General features: G+C 34.9%; 1 protein-coding gene across 1 annotated transcript; it reads left to right on the top strand.

Moving 5' to 3' along the window:
* The first annotated feature begins 242 nt into the window (after nt 1–242).
* Nucleotides 243–20,225, top strand: LOC134702125 (uncharacterized). The gene is made up of 6 exons (XM_063563219.1): nt 243–309; nt 14,739–14,839; nt 15,813–15,944; nt 16,570–16,705; nt 17,983–18,075; nt 20,024–20,225. The coding sequence occupies exons 1-6, from the start codon at nt 303–305 to the stop codon at nt 20,203–20,205; spliced, it is 651 nt and encodes a 216-aa protein (XP_063419289.1). The 5' UTR covers nt 243–302; the 3' UTR covers nt 20,206–20,225.
* Nucleotides 20,226–20,781: the final 556 nt, after the last annotated feature.

The raw sequence follows: 20,781 nt of genomic DNA, 5'->3' as shown, positions 1-20,781 counted from the left end.
ACCATCATAGGATGTTACATTATGATGTTCTAGATAAATGTGATTTGAATTTACCAAGACGCACAAGAATTAAATTTTACCTGTTTAAATTATAATCAATGTTTTGACACCGTCCCTTAATTTAAAGTGAAATTTGTCAACCTCAGCGTCGAGAATATACCTTTTCGTAACATGTCTAATATTAATAATAGGGTAACAAATCTTGCATTTACCCTTGTGAATAGTTATCATGTACAGGTAATCGAAAACTGATGTACAGTTGAAAACTATTTGATAAGAAACTGAAATAGTGTGATAACAACATGGCAGGTAAGAAATATGTCTGATTGTGTATATATCTGTTTTTGTATTATGTGTGTATTTTTAATGATTCAATGATTTTAATATTACCATCTCATATAGAGACATATATTAACTCTTACTAACTAATTAAATCTACGGTGAGTAGACATTGTAATCACAGTGAAAACATTGGGACAAGAGTCAATGACTCGCTTCCTAGTGATTTCACTTAAAATCCACTTATATACTACCTGATCCAACCAATATGACCCCTTGCAAATAAAACTGCAGAAGAAATGTACAAAAGTATTTCATCTGAGCCAATCATCTGATCAGAGAATAATTTATCTAGTGATGATCTTCCAGATCCAGCCTAATCCACCGTGAGGCCTTGAATATCGACAACAATGCCAAGACCTTCTACCTCGTCAATTTTAGTTCATGTCGAGGATGCGGACGATGTTTGGCTTCCCTGGGCTAGGAAAGTAGCAGAAGAGACCTAAGAAAAAGAAAACAAAGAAATCAGGAAGGGAAAATCGACAAGAGAATTAATAAAAGAAAACGAAGAAATGAAAAACGAAGAATTGAAATATTTGGTAAAAAAGAAACACAAACTATTACAGGAGTCTTCATCCTCATCAGAGGAGTCAGATTGAATTCAGTACATATAGTACTAATAAATATATAAGTTAAACCTTTATATTCCATCATGCATTTGCAATTTTATTTTCAGTCATTTTAAAAGATCTTCTACTATCAAAATTATCAAAACAGAACATCACATTTCAAATTTAGAAACCTAAATTGGTCAAGGAATTATTCCGAAAGGGTAAGCCTCCCCACTTACAACATGAGAAAAGTCACAGGTTTTTCAATAGATGGAATAACATTCTATACAACAGTTCTTTAAGTCTGATGGATCTTTTACGCCAAGAAGCAATTCATCAAGTAAATTATTTATATAAACTACGTGATAATTTGCACTGCCGATCTCGTGAACAAGTGTCTGACCCTGAATTTGACGAAATTCGAGTACTTCTTGGTGATATCAAACGTATTGAATCACATAAGCTCACTGTCAAACAGATTAACAAATCTAAACGTGATGGTGTGCAAATTAACCCCCCTTTTATCAGACCCTCTAATCATTCAAGTAAAAAGCCTCGAAATCGTAGATTTCAAAGACAAATTCGAGTTCCGACCAATCCAAACAACACGGTTGTCAATTTATCCACAGTCTGTTTATCTGAGGACGAAACTAAAGTCTTGTCTAACATGGCTAAGGGTTTGAATTTTTGCCCTACTCCCAGTAACTAATAATATGTAACTGAGAGATGACCTTGATAATTTTGCAAGAACCCTCAGAATCACAGAATATTTTGGTAACAAGGATAAAGAGGTGGATAATGTGGAAGACTCAGACACAGCGTACTCGGAGGAAGAAATCAGAATTCCGCATTTTAAAAAGAAGAGTCCATGGATTCCCAAACCTAGTGAATCCGCTCCATTGGAAGATGTTATCAGCAAAATTAAATCGAATGTTGTTCACCTAGCTAGCAACAAGTACTCGTCATTTTATAACACCTCTCCTGAGAAAAAAGCCATACAATCGCTGAGAAACCGAGATGATATTGTGATAAAACCAGCAGACAAGGCCAGTGCCGTTGTGATAATGGACAAAGCTAACTACATCGCGGAAGCAGTGCGGTTAGCTCTCTGATGAGAGATTTTATAAATAGCTAGACTATGACCTACTTCCGAGTTTAGTTCCAAAATCATCACTGCGTTACAAACTATGTACGATGACGGTCACATAGATGAGAATATAATTGGTTATTTAAAACCAGAGAATGCCAAGCCTGGTCGATTGTATCTTCTTCCCAAAATTTAAAAGGTTAACAACCCTGGTAGACCCATTGTATCCGAAAACGGAAATTCGACTGGGAAAATCTCTGAATTCGTCGATTTTCATTTAAGATCTCACGTAGAAAATCTTCCTTCCCACATTCAAGACACTACAGAATATCTTAGTAAAATGAAATCCACGAACCCTCTTCTTCCGGAAACCCTCCTTGTCACTACAGATGTCACCTCATTGTATACCAACATACCTCACGATGACGGCATACAATTTTGTAGGGAAATATGGGACTCGCTCAACATTTTAGAACCACCTACTGAATATTTAGTCCAGCTACTTACTCTGGTCCTGAAATGCAACAATTTCACCTTTAACGATGATCTGTACCTTCAAATAAACGGAACAGCGATGGGGACGAAAATGGCACAGTCTGACGCTAATATTTTTATGGGCAAATTAGAAAAACAAATTATTTCAGCATGTTTATCCAAAACATCTGTCTTGGTTCCGTTTCATTGATGATGTTGACATAAAATGGATTGAATCCCAACAAAATCTGGATGATTTTATCTAACATGCAAACAACGGCCATCAGTCAATTAAATTTGCGTATGAAATTTCCCACTCTAAAACATCTTTCTTAAACACAACCACATCTATAAAGGACGGTGTCATATCAACGGACCTCTACTGTAAACCCACAGAAAAATATCAGTACCTGTGTACCTTTCTCCCCAAAGCTGTCACCCAAAACACTATACAAAAAGTATCCCGTACAGACAAATTCTCATAGTAAAGCGGATTTGCACCTCTGAGGAGGCTGTAACGAATCATTAACAGGAACTTCTTGGATTTTTGACAAACGAGGCTATAAGAAATTGGACATAGATAAGAGGTTTGCGCGCCCTGACAATAACAGCCGCAATGACCTGTTACAGTACAAATCCACCCTTTACTAACCTTTCACGTTTGATCCGTGCCAATTGGCAAATTATTGCCAAACCCCCTAAATTATCCAAGACCTTCCCCAATCCTCATGTCGTAGGTACTCGGAGACCAGCAAGACTGAGAGATATATTTGTAAGAGCTGACGTCTCCTCAAATAAAAGCAGGATGGTGCAAATGATGTGGTAACAGACGTTGTCTGACTTGTCAACACATACTAAATACTCAAACATTTCCTTGTCACTCGACTGGGTCTGTGTACACTATATTTTGCAATGTAACTTGCAAAACCCAGAATATTGTATACTTCCTTCAGAGTTGAAAAACCCAGAATGTTGCATACTTCCTTCAGTGTCGATGTGGCATGCAGTATGTTGGCGAGACAGAGCAGCCATTCAACAAGCTGATCTCAAAAACCTTACCATCACAATCATAGACCACAACGAGGGTTGGTCGAAGGTCGACAGAGTCGCTCGGGAAAGATTTTGGATAAGAAAGTTAAGGACAGTTTCCCCAGAGGGCATACATGAAATAGAATAGAAAACATAGAATGAGTCACTCATTTTTTCTGTCATCACCGGTTTCCAGTAGCTCCGGCTTCCGTACTGGTTTTACAGTTTTAAGAATTTTTTTAAATACCAGTGTCAATTAGAGGGCTCCATTCATTTGGGATGGATGTATAAATACGTAGCCACGTTCAATTATTTTACCTTATTAGATAAAACTTATTTTTGTAATCAATACTATAAAAACAGCTACTAGAACACACCCGAGAAATTGCGGACATATACAGCTTGTGAACAGTTGTAGGATGATTTTTTGTAATTATATTATCATTATATGTATGAATAGAAGCGACACACAAAATGAGGTCTTTTCGTTTAATAGTATAGATTCGTTTGGGATGCTTTAATATGTAGTTTCAGTTGCAATTACCCTACCGTTGTTAAATTTGAAATATTATACCAACTTTAACCGGTTAGGGCATTTTTGATTTTTTTGTTTGAGGACTGCCCTCCATGCAGTTTTAACATCTCAACTGTCACAACCTTTTGAAATTTAGAGTTGTGCCAGTTCACATCTCAAATAACTATTTTTATTTTGCATATCTTTGCGCCCTGTTTGGAAATTTTAAAATGGTACCAGCGTCTGTGGTGTCGGCTTAAATTGTATAAACTTTCAAGATTTTGATAGTGTCTCAATTTGAATATATTGACATGCATGATTCATTTGACAACGTGCTTATACCGAAGAAGGATATATGTTATCCGAAATATCTAATATTTGTTCATTTTATAGTTATTAAATGGTGATGTTGTACCCTTTTTGACTTGTTATATAATAATATAAATATATGTACTATCATGAAACAAACAGATTGTATAAATATAATGAAATTTTAGGCGACTGTCATATAGGTGAGACGTTATGCTAGTTAATATTTAATCCAACATTTGTCTACATAATGCATGGACCAAGTATGGAATATGACAGTTGTCTTTTATTTTTTCATTTGTTTAAGGTTTATGAGCCCTTCTGTAGCCATTTATATACGAATTTTTCAAACATCGATTATATCAAAACAACAGATATAATGAATAATAGAGACAGGCCGTGTTAACGTTGTACATATACTAGGGGAATCTCGAAGGAAAGCATTATAATTTACGGTTTCATTGCATTTTAAAGATAAAGGGCACTTTGTGGCCAATAAACCAAGATTTTTATAGAAAATCTACAGCCTTTAATACAGAAATTTGTGTTATAAAATTTGAAACATAGATTACTCACTTGCTTTTCTATGATGTGCTAGTGGTTTTTTTTATAAAAAGTTCTAACCAACCTGTAAATTCTAAATTACATCGTGCTGAGTTACTTAAGTCGAGCGCACCCTAAAAGGTGTACTTGATTTGGTCCATATTTTTATGTGTTTTAACCAATAACTACATTGAAGAATTCTAAGGAAATCAATGCTAGCACTGCATGCAGTATTCCTATATTTATCCGCCGTCAACTTGCCAAATATGACAGTAAAAGGATGAAAGCTGTGGATTTTTCTATAAAATTTCCATATATTTAGCCTTGAATCAACAGAAGGGTACATAACCCTTAAGGAATTTCCGTGTAGAACTTTCCTCGGAGTTCGGTATTGTTATTTAAGTTTTAGTTATAATAACCAAAATTTAAAAAAAAAATACAAATTAATGCGAATGTTTGTTTTGGTTGCTTAACGTGCAGTGACAAATATTTATAGCATGTCGAGCGCACCCCTAGAAAGTGTTCTTAATTGATCCATATTTATATTTGTTTATAACAATATTTTCATTGATAAGCTCGTTTTATTTTGGGAAAGCATTGCTAGCACTGCTTGCAATAATCCTCTTTCCATTAAGAACCGAATTGCCAAATATTAGAGACTGTGGATTTTCTTTCAAATTCCCAAATGGTTACTAGCACTGAATCAACACAAGGGTACATAATCTTTAATTTTCCTTTAAATTAAATAATCAATAAATCGAACACACATATAAGCCAAACGCAACCTTCAATGATTGAAAATTTATCAGTGAAATCTAATAAACACGAATAAACAACAATACACCTTACAACATAAAAAATCCACAGCTTTACAAATTCTGATGTAAAAAAGAAATCACCCGTTAAAATCATTTCAAATAACAATTGCAAAAATGCCAAACATGGAAGGGATTACAACTTGTAGCCAGAAAAATGTCGATTGATGTGAGACACATGTCCGGTATTGAAATAAAATAAAATGCAGATGTTTAACCAATTAATCTAATCGTTTAGCATTTAATTTAATGTATGGGTTTCAAGAGTAACCCTTATAACCAATTAAGTTCACAAATCATGGTTAGAAATGTCAACTGTGATATAAGTCTATCGAAACAAGAGTCATACCGCTTATTACTAACTTTCTTCAAAAACTAAATCTGGTCGAATAAAGTTTACAACAACGGCTGTACGGTTGTACGCACTTATTGCACGTGCAAATATTGCTTTGTTAAAATTGGCAGTGTTTTTGCGTTTTTTTCAACAATTCTGAGATGCGCTTTACTTTAGATAGAGGATTAATTTAAAATCCCCTTATAAAGTATGAAGTTCAAGAGTTGCCCTATTTACCAATTTATTTCTCAATGTTGAGAAAATTAGTTAAATATGATACAAGTCTATCGAAACAGCATTTATATCGCTTATTGCTACTTTTCTTAATAAACTAAATCGGGTCGATTGCAGTATAATACGACGGCTGTACGCATTTAATGCACATGTTAATAATGCTGAGTGAAAATCATTAATGTGTGTGTGTGTGTTTATTCCACAATTTTCATATGTTCTGTAATTAAGATACAGCATTAATTAAAAATCCCCTTTAAATGTATGAAGCCCTGATAACCAATTTAGTTCACAAATCATGTTTAGAAAAGGGTTAATAATTATATTAGTCTATCAAAACAGCGGCGGGGTCTTCGATGGCAGTTAGGTATGGTAATTTAAGGACGTTTTTATCGGCAATGGCACTTCATTTGAAGAGGGGGCAGGAGGGGTTCGGAAATGCCAATAATAAAACCTTGCAATCCCGGGCCCCGATATAAGAACAATACCGAATTATCAAACATCTGTAACCCCAGATGAACAGGTTAATCATTAATCATAATTCTTTCCATGCGATACCATTACTTTTGCATATATATTGCTATAAAACTGAGGAAAGCAAGACATGACACCCTGTTGGAAAAACTGGTAAACCTTTGTAGAATTTCGTAATTAAATAAGTTTTAATTTTGAATCCGTAATCCGTAATCGACAGTTTAAAAAAGTATTTTAAAAATTCCCTTATTTTTTTTTATTTGAGTTATACGGATTTTGAAATTTGATAGTTGGGTTTTGTTGTCGGCGTTGTGTCGTCTTTCGGCAGTTAAACTGAAATATTTGTCAATTCCAACGGAGTCTAGCACGATCTGCTTTCAAAGCCGATCATATTCTAACTTAAAACCCCAATGCTTACAGGATAGTATAGTAGTATAGTCAGTGATGAGTTTAGCCATCATTACCAGTTATTGGTTGTTTTTAAAAACACGAAACAATTGCTACCCGCATCATTTTCATCAAATTTTATATTCGATCAACATAAAATAAAAAAATAAGCAAACTCCAATGTATATACCGGGAAGGTTAAAAATATAGCAATGAAGTCTTCAATGCAAAACAAACTATCGCACCTGACTTAAAGTTTAATCCGACCCACACCAAAGGATTGATGAAATTGTTTGCTATTCATGTAATACATTATAATAACTCTACAATATAGTTGCGAATTTTGCTAGTGCAAATAATGTGAGCAACCTTCTTTAACCTGTCTAGTAAGCTATTGGTATAAAATGTTCAGTCTCCAAAAAGTCTTTTTTTTTTTATTGAAACAGAAGATACCCAATAAAAGTAGTATAACACACGCATTTTTAGCTCACCTGGCCCGAATGGCCAAGTGAGCTTATGCCATCACTTGGCGTCCGTCGTCTTCTGTCGTCGTAAACTATTTCAAGAATCTTCTCCTCTGAAACTATTAGGCCAAATACTTCCAAACTTTAACTAAATATTCCTTAGGTTATCTAGTTTATAAATTGTATTCGAAGTTTTGATCTACATGTATCAACAAACATGGTCGCCATTGCTAAAAATAGAACATAGGGGTCAAATGCAGTTTTTGGCTTATATCTCAAAAACGAAAGCATTTAGAGCAAATATGACGTGGGTAAAAATGTTCATTAGGTGAAGATCTATCAGCCCTGAAATTTTCAGATGAATCAAACAACCCATTGTTGGGTTGCTGCCACTTATTTGGTAATTTTAAGGAAATTTTGCAGTTTTTGGTCATTATCTTGAATATTATTATAGATATAGATAAACTGTGAACAGCAAAAATGATCAGCAAAGTAAGATCTACAAATAAGTTAAATTGACCAAAATTGTCAATTGACCACTTAAGGGTTATTGTCCTTTAATGACAATTTTTCCCAATTTGTTCATCATATTTGCTAACTTTAAAAAATCTTCTCCTCTAAAACTATTCAACCAAATTCAACCAAACTTCAACTGAATGATCAGTAGGGTGTATAAAATAAAGTTTGTGTTTTATTTTCTATTTAGTCAAAAAACATGGCCGTCATGGCTTAAAATAGAACACAGGGTAAAATGCAGTTTTTGGCTTATATCTCAAAAACTCCAGCATTTAGAACAAATAAGACAAGAAGTTAAAGTATTTATAAGGTCAAGGTCTACCTGTCCTGAAATTTTCAGCCGAATTGGGTTACTGGTTTTTCAGGTATAATGCCCCTGAATTGATGATTTTAAAGAAATTTTGCAGTTTTTGGTTATTATCTTGAATATTATTATAGATACAGATAAACTGTTATAGCAAAAATGTTAAGCAAAGTAAGATCTACAAATAAGTCAATCTGACCAAAATTGTCAATTGACCCCTTAAGGAGTAATTGCCCTTTAAAGAATTTTTTCACAATTTGTTCATCATGTTGACTTACTTTAAAAAATCTTCTCCTTTGAAACTGTTGTATCAATTTTAGCCAAACTTAGGCTAAATGAGTTTCAGAGTATCTAGTATAAATTTTATATTTTATTTCCTTGTATGTCAAGAAACATAGCTCCTATGGCTTAAATAGAACATAGGAGAAAATGATTTTTTTTTTTAAGAAAGTAGGACAATTCAAAGAACATTTTAATAAATTGAAAAGCCAAAATAATCATTGATGAGAGATTTAACCAAAAAAATTAAGGTGAGCGATTCAGGCTCTTGAGAGCCTCTTGGTCAAAGTTACTCCTGACAATAGCTCAATCAATTTATTTTAAAAGTTTGTGGTGGGGTTCGTGTCGCTTTGTCTTTAGTTGTCTATGTTTTGTCTTCTGTACTATTATTTGTCTGTTTGTCTTTTTTATTTTTAGCCATGGCGTTGTCAGTTTATTTTCAATCTATGAGTTTGCCTGTCCCTCTGGTATCTTTCGTTCCTTTTTCATTACAACATCATATCACCTTATCGCTAATACCGGCTGACGCGGCCGCTTGAACTTTTGACGCATACAACAATCACTTTTCCATTGTGGCGTCCGATATTTTATTTTATGACGTCAAAATTTTACGGGAACCTGTGTGATATCCAGTTATGGCGGACAAATAGCGATAATAGTGCGGTGACTGAAGGAAGATTTTTTTGACTTTAATCTCCCCACCGAACACACACCTATATAATATACCATTCGAAAGAGGAAACCTTGTGCTATAATATTACGCCTGTCGTCAATACTTCATATGGTCACATTTTTTTTTAATTGAGGTCAAAGGTCATATGCACCAATCTGTGAAAATTTTGAAGGGTTTCAATTTTGACATTTATTTCTATTTCTAATCTCTACCTCAATACAAACGGTACTGTTTTAGCTTTAGGAATGTTTGTTATTATACACAAACATTAATCATAACACTTTTTTTATAAAAAATGTCCGTAAACGACGTTTTATTGACAAAACTGCAAAAATCCAGTTTTCAACTCATGAAATCTTTAGAGCACCGTAGCTTTATAAATATTCTCAATTTCAGATTAAAATCAAGAGTCATGAAGGACAGTACTTCCAAATTATTTTTTAAACTATCATATAGGGTGTGGTATCAAACCAAAGCAATAATACACTACAGTCAAATATGACCTCAAATTGATTTTTGTGGATGGTTCTTTTTTTTTCAAAAGAATACTTGTAATGTTGCTTCTGTTCTTCCACAATTATTGTGGCTTTCATAGTATATCTGTTGTGTATTATTCTCTTGTTCTTGTCTATTACATGATCTTTTTGGTATCTGTAACCCCCCTTTTTTCCTTGGCATCGTACCACAATCTTCAAAGGTATTCTGTATAAAAAATAAGATTTGGTATGATTGTTAACGAGACTTCTCTCCAAAATAACAATCTGACACATTAGTTAATACTTATGTGTCACCTTCAACAATGATTAAAAACTATACTGCTTTGTCTTCAATTTCCAAAATAACAAATGTATACGAATGATGTAACATCCTAATAAATTAACAAAATAAATTAAGAAAACACACACAAATATAGCATATAGAAAGAAACAACAACCACTGCATACCAGGCTCAGGTCTTGAGACAGACACATACAGAATGTGGTGGGGATTAATTATTTTGGAGGCACGCCAACCCTCCTAGAACTTGAAACTTTGTGTACCAGCTAGTGCAACAAGCAACACATTTACGCGTTATCTCCGTCATCTTCATTTTCAGCAAGATTCACAAGACGTGTATTAATATTCTTACACATTTCACTTGCCTGGCATGGACACAGGTCTGTACATGAAAGGTTCTGCTCAAAGCAAACACATTCTTTTGAGCATACAGATTTTCCTTTACAAGTACAAACAAGGTCTTGTAGGCAGTCCGAGGACATTTGTCCCTCGAAAAACACAGGCTTCAAACCATCCTTATCAATCCATCCAAGGATGCTCGAAGCAAATGTTGTGTAAATGTTGATTCACAGGGAGGAAGCTTGGCCAGAGACGCATCTTTAGTTGTCGCTAGTTTTACACGCATTTTATTAAGGTCACTATGAAGGTTTTTGAATTTACCCTTTTGGTCATATAGCATAGCAACGAACTTTCTTGCAACTGAAACAGATTCCTCAACATCACAGTTTGCCAGGTTTACTAAATCGGACACATCACAACACACCTGCTTCAGAACTTTGAAAACCGTTTTTTTACCTATACCAAACATTGCCGATGTGGTGTCACATCCTGAAATTGCATGCACCGCAGGTAAACATTGACTAACGATGGAATTCAAAGAATTGCATAGTTCATGTATAGGTATAAAACGTCTTGCATCTTTGGTGCTCGTTACAGTTCCTGTTTCAAACCATAGTTCTGTTGTGTTTTTCATAGAAGAAAAGTAGTGGACACAAAGAACTATAACATCCGTGTCGGGGGATTTCACTATAATCCTGCCTTTCAAGTTACCAATACCAAACTGTTTATCAGCATAGATTGCGTGCAAAATCATACGAGTATCAGCTTCTTCATGCGTACTATAAAGATCAACGCAGTCTTTGACAGTTTTATTACAAATGCCTCTTACGATTTGAGGATCGGAAAAAGTTCCAGCTAACGTAAGTTCATTATTATTTACTAGTGCATTAGGATTTTTTGTATGGTAACCAACTATAAAGCTACCAAGAAACTGGAGCAATGCTTGCTTATTTTCGTTAGAAGATAAAAACTTTTTCCAGTCTGGAAGGGATCGACCTTCGATTATTTGGAAAACCTTTGCTGTAAAGTGTGATCTACGATCACGTTCCGCGGCTTTGATAGAAAGTTTGACGTCATATCTGTCAAAGACATCAACAACGGAAGATGCTTTTGAAAAGCCGCGGAGCTGAGATTGAACGATCTCTGTCCCAACGTTACCAAAAGTTTTCAAATTTTTAGCATTGATACACTGGATAAGAGCCATACCATCCCTTATCAAAACGGTAAGCGATTTATCGAAGTCAGGGAGAGAGTGACAATATGACGTCTCGTTTTCGAGTTGATGGCAAAGATCGGCTTTACATGATTTTCTCATGGTTCTATCATCATGAAAAAGGGCTGTAGGGATTGGTCCAATCGGAAATGACAACACCTTTTCAACAGTGACGTCATCTCGATTATTTGCTAACACCAAAGCTCGACGGAACACGAGTTCAGGATTGATATGAAGATTCAAAATTTCACCAGTTCTACATTTCAATTTTGTTTTTTTCGTTAGGTCTTCAAATGATTTTAACTTTGACCGAGGGATAGAACCAAAGAAACTACGAACCTTGCCTTCACAAAAAGCCCCGTCAATAAATGATTTTGCCATTGTGTTACCATCATTAACAGCTGACGTCAAAGAGGCCTGTATGTCTTTTGAAGCGTGCATTCCAGTAGAAATGTTTATTAGTGATGGTGGATGGAGTTCTGTGGCAAACGGGTCAGTCATTTTTTCTAGAACATGGTCTACAATTTTCTGAACTTGTTCTTCATCTCGAATCAAAGCTGTTGGCTTAACCTCATCATGCTCAACGCTTTTGTCATTGATGCAACCAGACCGAGTTTTCATTTCTGACGTAAAGTCTGCAAGCACATGTCGAGTTAAAGACCATCTCATCAGGGCTGGCTTTTGTCGTGTTATGCCACTGATGCCACCACAACCTTTAGAATCTTTAATGACAGATTTTACAGTTGCCATGTCACTCCATACTCCGTTGAACTTTCCAGGCTTCTAGCGTATCGAAAACTCACCTCGTTGAAATGCTAATTCTACATCTAGTGGTAATGATAACATATCAAGCAGGTAGACAGGTAGCCATCTTGAGTAGTTGATCCTATTTGTCACATATATATAGGGCAACATTGCAGCAGTAGAGCTTAAGTGAAGGGACCAATTTCCCTCTCTTTCTGATCTAACATTTTGTAGAAGTATTTCAATGGCTTCCAAAAACATGTTCCAGAACAAAAATGTGGGGGAATTTTCACAACCCCAAATCCGGAACTCTTCAGTCAAAGGCAAAATGTTTGTTTCAAAAAAAACTTTCACCTCAGCAAAATGTTTGGCTTCTACAGTTTTCCCTGCCTGAAACATTGACATAAACGTGGAAAAAAGGGTCAATGTATTTTCTGGAAGTTTTTCAATCTTATCATTAAGCCAACGAAAGAATGCTCCAAACCACAAAGAGCAAATTGCCTCGTAAACTAATGTAAGGCCTCTTACTGCACGGTTAAACTGTTTCCCGCATAACATCTGATCCACAGTTGCAGCAGCATACACAGATGAATCAACTAACAAATCACGAAGACCACCATCGCCCCATAATTTACCAATTGCAGCAATAAAACACGATAATGTGTGAAATCCACCCATTCGTAAGACATGGCAGTCAAATGTTGTTGGCAAAGCCCACTTTACTTGCTGAGCAATTGCATACAGTTGTTGGTCAAATGTCTGGATAGCATGATCTTGTCCTATAGACTTGGTCATGTCCAAGCATTTTTTCATGGTAGTAAATACTGTAGACATATCACTTGGCTTTGAGTCAATTATGGGTGGGTATGAAACAACTGAATATTCTGTCCTCACTTCTGAAATAGTGCTATTGTACCCACTCCAGAAAGGAAGCTGGGGAGTGTCAGATGGCAATGCAAAAGGTAATTCAAGTACACCTCTAGACAAAGATCTCAATAGCACCCATAACATATCATGTGAATTTGTTCTATCTGTGGCGCAAAGTGAAATTTTTCCATATGCATTAGGAACTCGGGGTGGTTCTGTTATATTTTTTGGTTTATGGAAAATAACACAATTCATCATGGACATGGCATCCTCGGTCAGTGTCAAAGATCTCTCATTACCACGTTTTATCTTAACTGGTTCCATGGACGATTCTTTGGAATTACTGACTTGGAAAACTGCCCGTGCCATTGAATGAAATGTGTTTTTTCCATCTATTGTTTCCGTATTTAAATCTATGTTATCGGCACCTTCTTGAACAAGACCCCCACCATTTGCAACATGGGAAACATTATAGGGAACGTACACACCATCTTGGATTCGCTCAATTTCATGATTGGCAACACTTGTCAGATACCGTCGAACTTCACTATACGAAGCACAAAATCCATTTGCGTTCAATGTTTCAACAAGGTGTTTCGAACCAAACTCATGGTACACTTGTAAGGCCAATCCTAAATGAAAAGGAGTAAAACTGTTTTTGGCCACAGAAACAATAGACTCGACAATCGCCAAGCATTTACGCAATTTATCGGGTGCCACTTCTTGTGAATATGCTTGGTTGTATACAGTATCGTCAAGTAACCATGAAATGAATTTCAATAAAGACGAAGGCATTGACTGCATTGAAGAAGGAAGAGACAATTCATCCGAAGTTGGGTACTCGTCTGTGGAAATCTGTAGAGTTTCGATATCTTTCCTTAATATACTTGCGGCGGAATGCAATATCTGTTCGTTATTTGGGTCTATTAAAGTTGACATTGATGCCTGCATTTCTGAGATTTTGAGGTCAGTGTTTAATTGGCTAGCAGCTGATATGGCATCTCCAATAGTTATGTTGCTACTGAATATGATGTTAGACTTACCCTGACCCTGTTGTGTTTGTATGACAACTGAGTTCCTATAAAATTCAATGAGTTTAGACTGCAACTTCCAAGTAGAATATTTTAGATTAGAATTAGGAGGAAGGAAAGATCTGTATTTATCAAGTAACGTTGTCATGAGGAATGCTTTTTTCTCCACCATTAAATCATTGTCAATAGCCAATATAAAATTTGTAAAAGCAGTATCGTGATGTGAGATTTCTACTTCAACGGGTTCAGATTTTGTATTTTCGTTTTTAGCAAATATTTTGTAATGCAACCATAATGATAAAGTGCTTGAAGTTTAAAAGATTGATGGGAAATAATTTCAACTTTTAAATCATCGTCATTGCTCAAATGAATACACTTCGTATTGGAAATGCCGTTACCTTTGTCAGTGCTACATGTAAATATAAATTTTCTCTTTTGTTTTAGATCATTTTAATGAGAGATTGAAGGAAATTTTGGTAGGAAAAGTGACATCAGACACAGCAGTCAAAATCTATGATGAATGGGGACAGAACGGATATGATCAGGTAGTGTATGTATATAAATATATGTATAGATAAAAATAACATCAAACTCGAGTCAGTATTGTATTCTGTCTACGATAGTAGGGAGAAGGAGGTTGTTCGTCCGTTCTTTTGTTCAAAGTCGTTAAACTTGAGGCATCAGCTTGCAACTTTTCTCACACGTTCATTTAAATAGGAACTGTTTATCTATATGCCAAATTGGACAAGGAAATTCTTAGAATTCGTTATTCTGAGGTCAACATTAAGTGATCCCTTAAATGATTACCGGAATCGCTACAGCAACTAAGGTCATTACATTAATAACTAGTAACTCCAAACCTCAATGCTTCAGCATTGTTTTATAATGTCCCTTCTTTACGAGTTACGATGTCAATTAAACAACTATCAAACAAAGTTCAATTGACGTGGGGATACAAGTTTTACTCTTAGTCTTCCGTTCGGCAGTAAAACTATGTGCGGGATGTAAAAGTACGCAGCCACATTCGGTCAGATTGTTGACGCTAACCATATACCTCATTTAGAGGAAGCATTAGGCTCTATGCACGTTACGAAGGCATGCAACAACTCTTTCCGGGGACGTAGTTGACCCGTTACAAGGCTACATTTCAGTCCGTAGTCAATTTACATTATTATAGGTCATCGTTAGGTCTTCACAAATTAGGGGGAAATTATAATCTCTTTATAATATGTTAAGCTCTTTGAAACTTCATTTGGACGAATTCAAAAAGTTCCTACATCAGTCCGGTGCATTTGGTGCTAACAGAATAATGTGTTACTAAATTCTATAGGAAAGTTTCATTATTAAGTAAAATGTGTGTTCTGAATCAGCTGTATAAACAATGCATACAGTTATATATATGGCAATAGATTATCTGACACTGTGTATATTTTAATTATAATAAACGTTAGAGTATTTATATTTGAAAAAAAATAACTTTTGTAACAAAGTACTTGCATATGTTTTTCCGATGAACAGTCGGTTTCAGCACAAGCGTACATTGGACCAGAAGTTACAGCAAAGACTATAGCCTCTTTATATGACAAATCTGAGAGGGACACGATTCAATTGTTGGATATAGGTGCTGGGACAGGGTTGGTTGGAGAACAGGTAATTTTGTGATAAGATAAAGATAAACAAAAACAAAAACAAAAAACTTATTAAACTACAATGTAATGCAACGAAAAGTTATCATCTTCTTCCTTTGGACTCTGTGGCCATGTGGTCTCAATAGTTCTACTAGTGTAAGCACTAGCCAGTCAACACTGAGTTAGTGAAAACCGACCGTGCGGGTGCACTCGACTTCAATCTTAAATGACTAGGATTTTCAGTTTTCTTATAGAAGGTCGGTAGTTTTCTTCGGGCACTCCAGTGTTATCCACCAATAAAAACTGACCGCCACGAAATAATCCAAAATGGCTCTTAAAACACCAACAATCAATGATATTCTTTGGACTCAGATAGTTGACTATCATACTACATCTCCGTTTTTTTCTATTATATTATAATAAAAACGAATTAAAAGTAAGTGATTATTACAACTGACTCTTATAAAAGAATACTTTAAGCAAAGACAGTAGTCGGTTAAACACTATTTTTGTGCAGAATTAAATAAAATTTATTCCAACAAAACTTATAATTTTAAAAGTTCTTGATCATTAATTAAGTGCCTAATAACACAACATCATTTTCAATAAATTATAAATTTTGAAATTGAAATTTGTTTCATCCTTAGCTCGGTAAATTTGGATTCAGCAAAATCGATGCACTTGAACCAGCAGGTGGAATGTTAGCAAGCGCAAGGAATAAGAACCTTTACAGAAACTACCACAATCACTATCTTAAGAAAGATACATTGATCGATGCAAATGGTAAAACTATGATGTATAATGGTTTGGAAAGGGCCGTTCATTTTTTGTATTCTTCATATTTTAGGTTATTTTCTTTGTTCTTTATATTCTTGCATCCTATTATTGTCCATTTTTTGGGTCTATTTTTCTCTGTTTTGGTGCCTATTTTCTGAAGTATTGGTTCATTATTCTGGGTTTTTTTTAACCCCATCGCCACCCTCATGGATCATAACAGTAGAGTGTCGTTATTGGCAGGCATACGTCATCGTAACCAAACGCGATCATAAACGTATAGTGTTTTCTCCTTTAAGAGGGTCTGAGTGGGGTTAACATAGTAGGACATAATAAGGCAATACTACAAAAAAACCAAGAAAAGTGTATAATGTTGGTGGTGGGGACTAAACATAAACTTTTCAAAATGATATTGGGTAAAAGACTTTATAGAATAGAGAATTGTACCTAATAACTAGAGGCTCTCAAGAGCTTGTGTCGCTTACCTGTATTTACTGATGCTTTGTAAATCATGTGAAATAAGGTTAAAACATGATTAATAGTATTAGATATTAAATATTATCAGATACTATAATGATATCTAAGATAATTACCAAAAATTTCCTTAAAATAACCGATTCAGGGACAGAAACCCAATAACGGGTTGTTGAATTTTGTAAAAATTCTTGGTGAGATAGATCTTAATGTGATGAACATTTTTACCCCATGTCTGATTTGCTCTAAATGCTTTGGTTTCAGAGATATAAGCCAAAATCTACATTTTACCCATATGTTATATTTTTTGCCATGGCAGTCATCTTGGTTAATTGGCCGGGTCACTGGACACATTTTTAAAGATAGATACCTCAATGATGATTGTGGCCAATTCTGGTTAAATTTGGCCCAGTAGTTTCAGAGGAGAAGATTTTTGTAAAAGTTTATGGACGACGGACTCTTAAGTGATGAGAAAAGCTCACTTGACCTTTTAGGTCAGGTGAGCTAAAAAGGCAATATAGAAACAAATGACCCACCCTCCATCATCAAGACCCTATATTTATTTTTTTATGCGACAAGCTGTATGGCATCAATTTTAGACTTTAAACGTTTTAATATAATATCATTATTGCCAAAGCTATAGGAACTTACCTATTAACTTTTAGTTTACTTCAATACTTTTGATTTCGCGATAAAACAGGGGATTTTGTGACATTAATGCTAACGTTGTCCAGTTTATGTGCGTTACTGTTATGTAATCTTTTACAAATCACCAGCAATTATGATACTCATACAATTTTTAATATTTGCAGGTTTATATGATTGTGTTTGCACATGTGGTTGTATGGCTCCCGGCCACATTCCGGTTGACTCGCTTCATGATTTTCTGCGTTTCACGAAAAAAGGTACACAGTTATATTTAATGAATGGCTATTATTTATTTTGATTTTATTGAACCATAAAACTAATTTTTGACTCTTCACATTGAATAATCCGCGAAGCGGATTATGTAAAATGTGAAGAGTCAAAAATTAGTTTTATGGTTCAATAAAATCAAAATAAATCATTGCCATTCATTATAAATAAATTTCTATCAAAAATAAGGCTCAAAAATCTTTTTATATTATTTATATTAACAATAACAAACGTACACACATGTTGGCGTATGAATACTCAACGTCAGAGTCGGCGTGTCGCCATTAAAATTGACAACATTGAAAATAAAACTAATAATTTTAACCAATCAGAAGACAGTAAAAACACCAAATTTATTTATTATAGAATATTGTATGAAATATGGATAGTTTGTTTCATAATAACATCTACATGTAGTTGGAAATATTTTAGGCTTGTTAGTGACGAGTGTGCAATGTTCATGTTCGTTTGCGTACAAAGCACACATTCGCGAACAATCATATAATTGCAAACCGCAATAGTCTTTAGCTCTATATTTACCGAATAATACTATTTACCGGGTTTTTAATAATTTGACAAACATGACGGATGACACATGTGGAAAAGAATCTATAACCCGTTCTGGAGAACATGAGATCAACCCCCGTTTTTGGTTCGGTTCGTTTTACTTAGTCTTAATTTTTGTCTATGTTGTGTTTTTTTGGCTGTTGAACAAAGACCTGGTAATTGTTTTTCAGATATTGCGTTGTCAGTTTATTTTATGCCCACCTACGATAGTAGAGGGGCATTATGTTTTCTTGTCTGTGCGTCCGTCCTTCCGTCCGTTCGTTCAGGTTAAAGTTTTTGGTCAAGGTAGTTTTTGAAGAAGTTAAAGTCCAATCAACTTCAAACTTAGTATATATGTTCCCTATGCTATGATCTTTCTAATTTAATTGCCAAATTAGACTGTTGACCCCAATTTCACGGTCCACTGAATATAGAAAATAATATATTGCAAGTTTCAGGTTAAAGTTTTTGGTCAAGGTAGTTTTTGAAGAAGTTGAAGTCCAATCAACTTCAAACTTAGTATATATGTTCCTTGCGATATGATCTTTCTAATTTAATTGGTCAAATTAGACTTTTGACTCCAATTTCACGGTCCACTGAACATAGAAAATAATAGTGCAAGTTTCAGGTTAAAGTTTTTGGTGAAGGTAGTTTTTGATGAAGTTGAAGTCCAATCGACTTCAAACTTAGTACACATGTTCCCTATGATATGATCTTTCTAATTTTATTGCCAAATTAGACTTTTGACCCCAATTTCACAGTCCACTGAACATAGAAAATGATAATGCGAATGGGGCATCCGTGTACTATGGACATATTCACGTTATCTATGAGTTTGAAAGCCCCTCTTATCTTTCGACTCTCTTGTTAATGTCGTTATTGACTTTGTAACATGGGATCTATTTGTATCAGTTGATACCGTCAATATGAATCATATTTTCATTAACAACGAAGAACTCGGAAATAGCACATTGATCTGTTCGAAAGTAATGATATTTAGACCATCAATAAATCAGGACAGCTTAACATTCGTATGCATCTTAAACCAATCACGGTATTTTTAGGGGTTAATACTGTCCATTTTTAGTTTTTATGTAAGGCTGTATAGACTGTTGCGTGTCTTTTCGTCGTTTTTCGTGTTTTTTTTTAATGATTCTAAGTCTCACGTCAACCGATGAGGTTTCAAATTGTTTCTCCCTTTGGTAACTTGCGCCTCTTAATTATTATATATTAATTTAGATCATCAATAAATATAGCAAAATTTCCATTTCAATTCATCCTTTTGTTCCTGCAGATCAAAATTTTCTTAAATTGCGAAAAAAGAAAAAAAGATGTTAGTTTGGTGTAGTTTTATACTTTAAAAGTTTGTTTTAAATATTTTTTGTTTTGCAGGTGGAAATATTGTTTTGACAATGAAACAACTCTATCATGATGTGCCAGGATATTCCGAATCAATGCGGTCTTTGATAAAAGATTTCGAAAACAGTGGAAAATGGGAAAAGAAATTGGAGTCACAATTCCCAAATTATTTTGAAGATGCAATAGGTGTCACATACGTCTTCAAACTTCTATAAATAATAAATATACTGTCTTTTTCATATAAACTCCACATTCATTCATTATTCGGCATACATACTTTCTTCTCAATAATAAACCTTGATGGGTCACCAATTACAGGTACTGTATATGTAGTTGTTGGCGGACAGAGATCAGAGATATACAAGAAATAAATTGACTACAAGGCTAATCGCAAGTTGCGCCAAAGACACACATAATATATAGATATAGGAAGATGTAGGTATGAGTGCCAATGAGACAACTCTCTATCCAATGTATAGTCTTAGATGCATGTTTTTTCTATTAATTGTTAGTGGCTTTGAACTAGCTGTCCGATAACTGGGAGTACTCTCAGATCTGTTCATTGTGTCTTTTTGTGCCGGGATGTATCAGTACACGGTCACGTCCACTTGTATTTTTGTCCATCTGATGAGTTTAGCCTTTTTACCTGATTTTTATAGTTTGTTCTTGTGTTGTACTGTTATACCACTGTCCCAGGTTAGGAGGAGGGTTGGGATCCGGTAACATGTTTAATCCCATCACATTATTTATGTATGTGCCTGTCAGGAGCCTGTAATTTGGTGGTTGCCGTT

This window comes from Mytilus trossulus, unplaced genomic scaffold (assembly GCF_036588685.1).
Source record: "Mytilus trossulus isolate FHL-02 unplaced genomic scaffold, PNRI_Mtr1.1.1.hap1 h1tg000398l__unscaffolded, whole genome shotgun sequence".
NCBI classification, from domain to species: Eukaryota; Metazoa; Mollusca; class Bivalvia; order Mytilida; family Mytilidae; genus Mytilus; species Mytilus trossulus.
Note: the sequence above shows the minus strand (reverse complement) of the source record. Positions and strands in the feature narration are given on the sequence as shown.

Coding starts and splice junctions, on each gene's coding strand:
- LOC134702125 (XM_063563219.1), top strand. Junction 14,840..15,812: donor GACAGAACGGATATGATCAG/GTAGTGTATGTA, acceptor TCCGATGAACAG/TCGGTTTCAGCACAAGCGTA. Junction 16,706..17,982: donor TACATTGATCGATGCAAATG/GTAAAACTATGA, acceptor TAATATTTGCAG/GTTTATATGATTGTGTTTGC.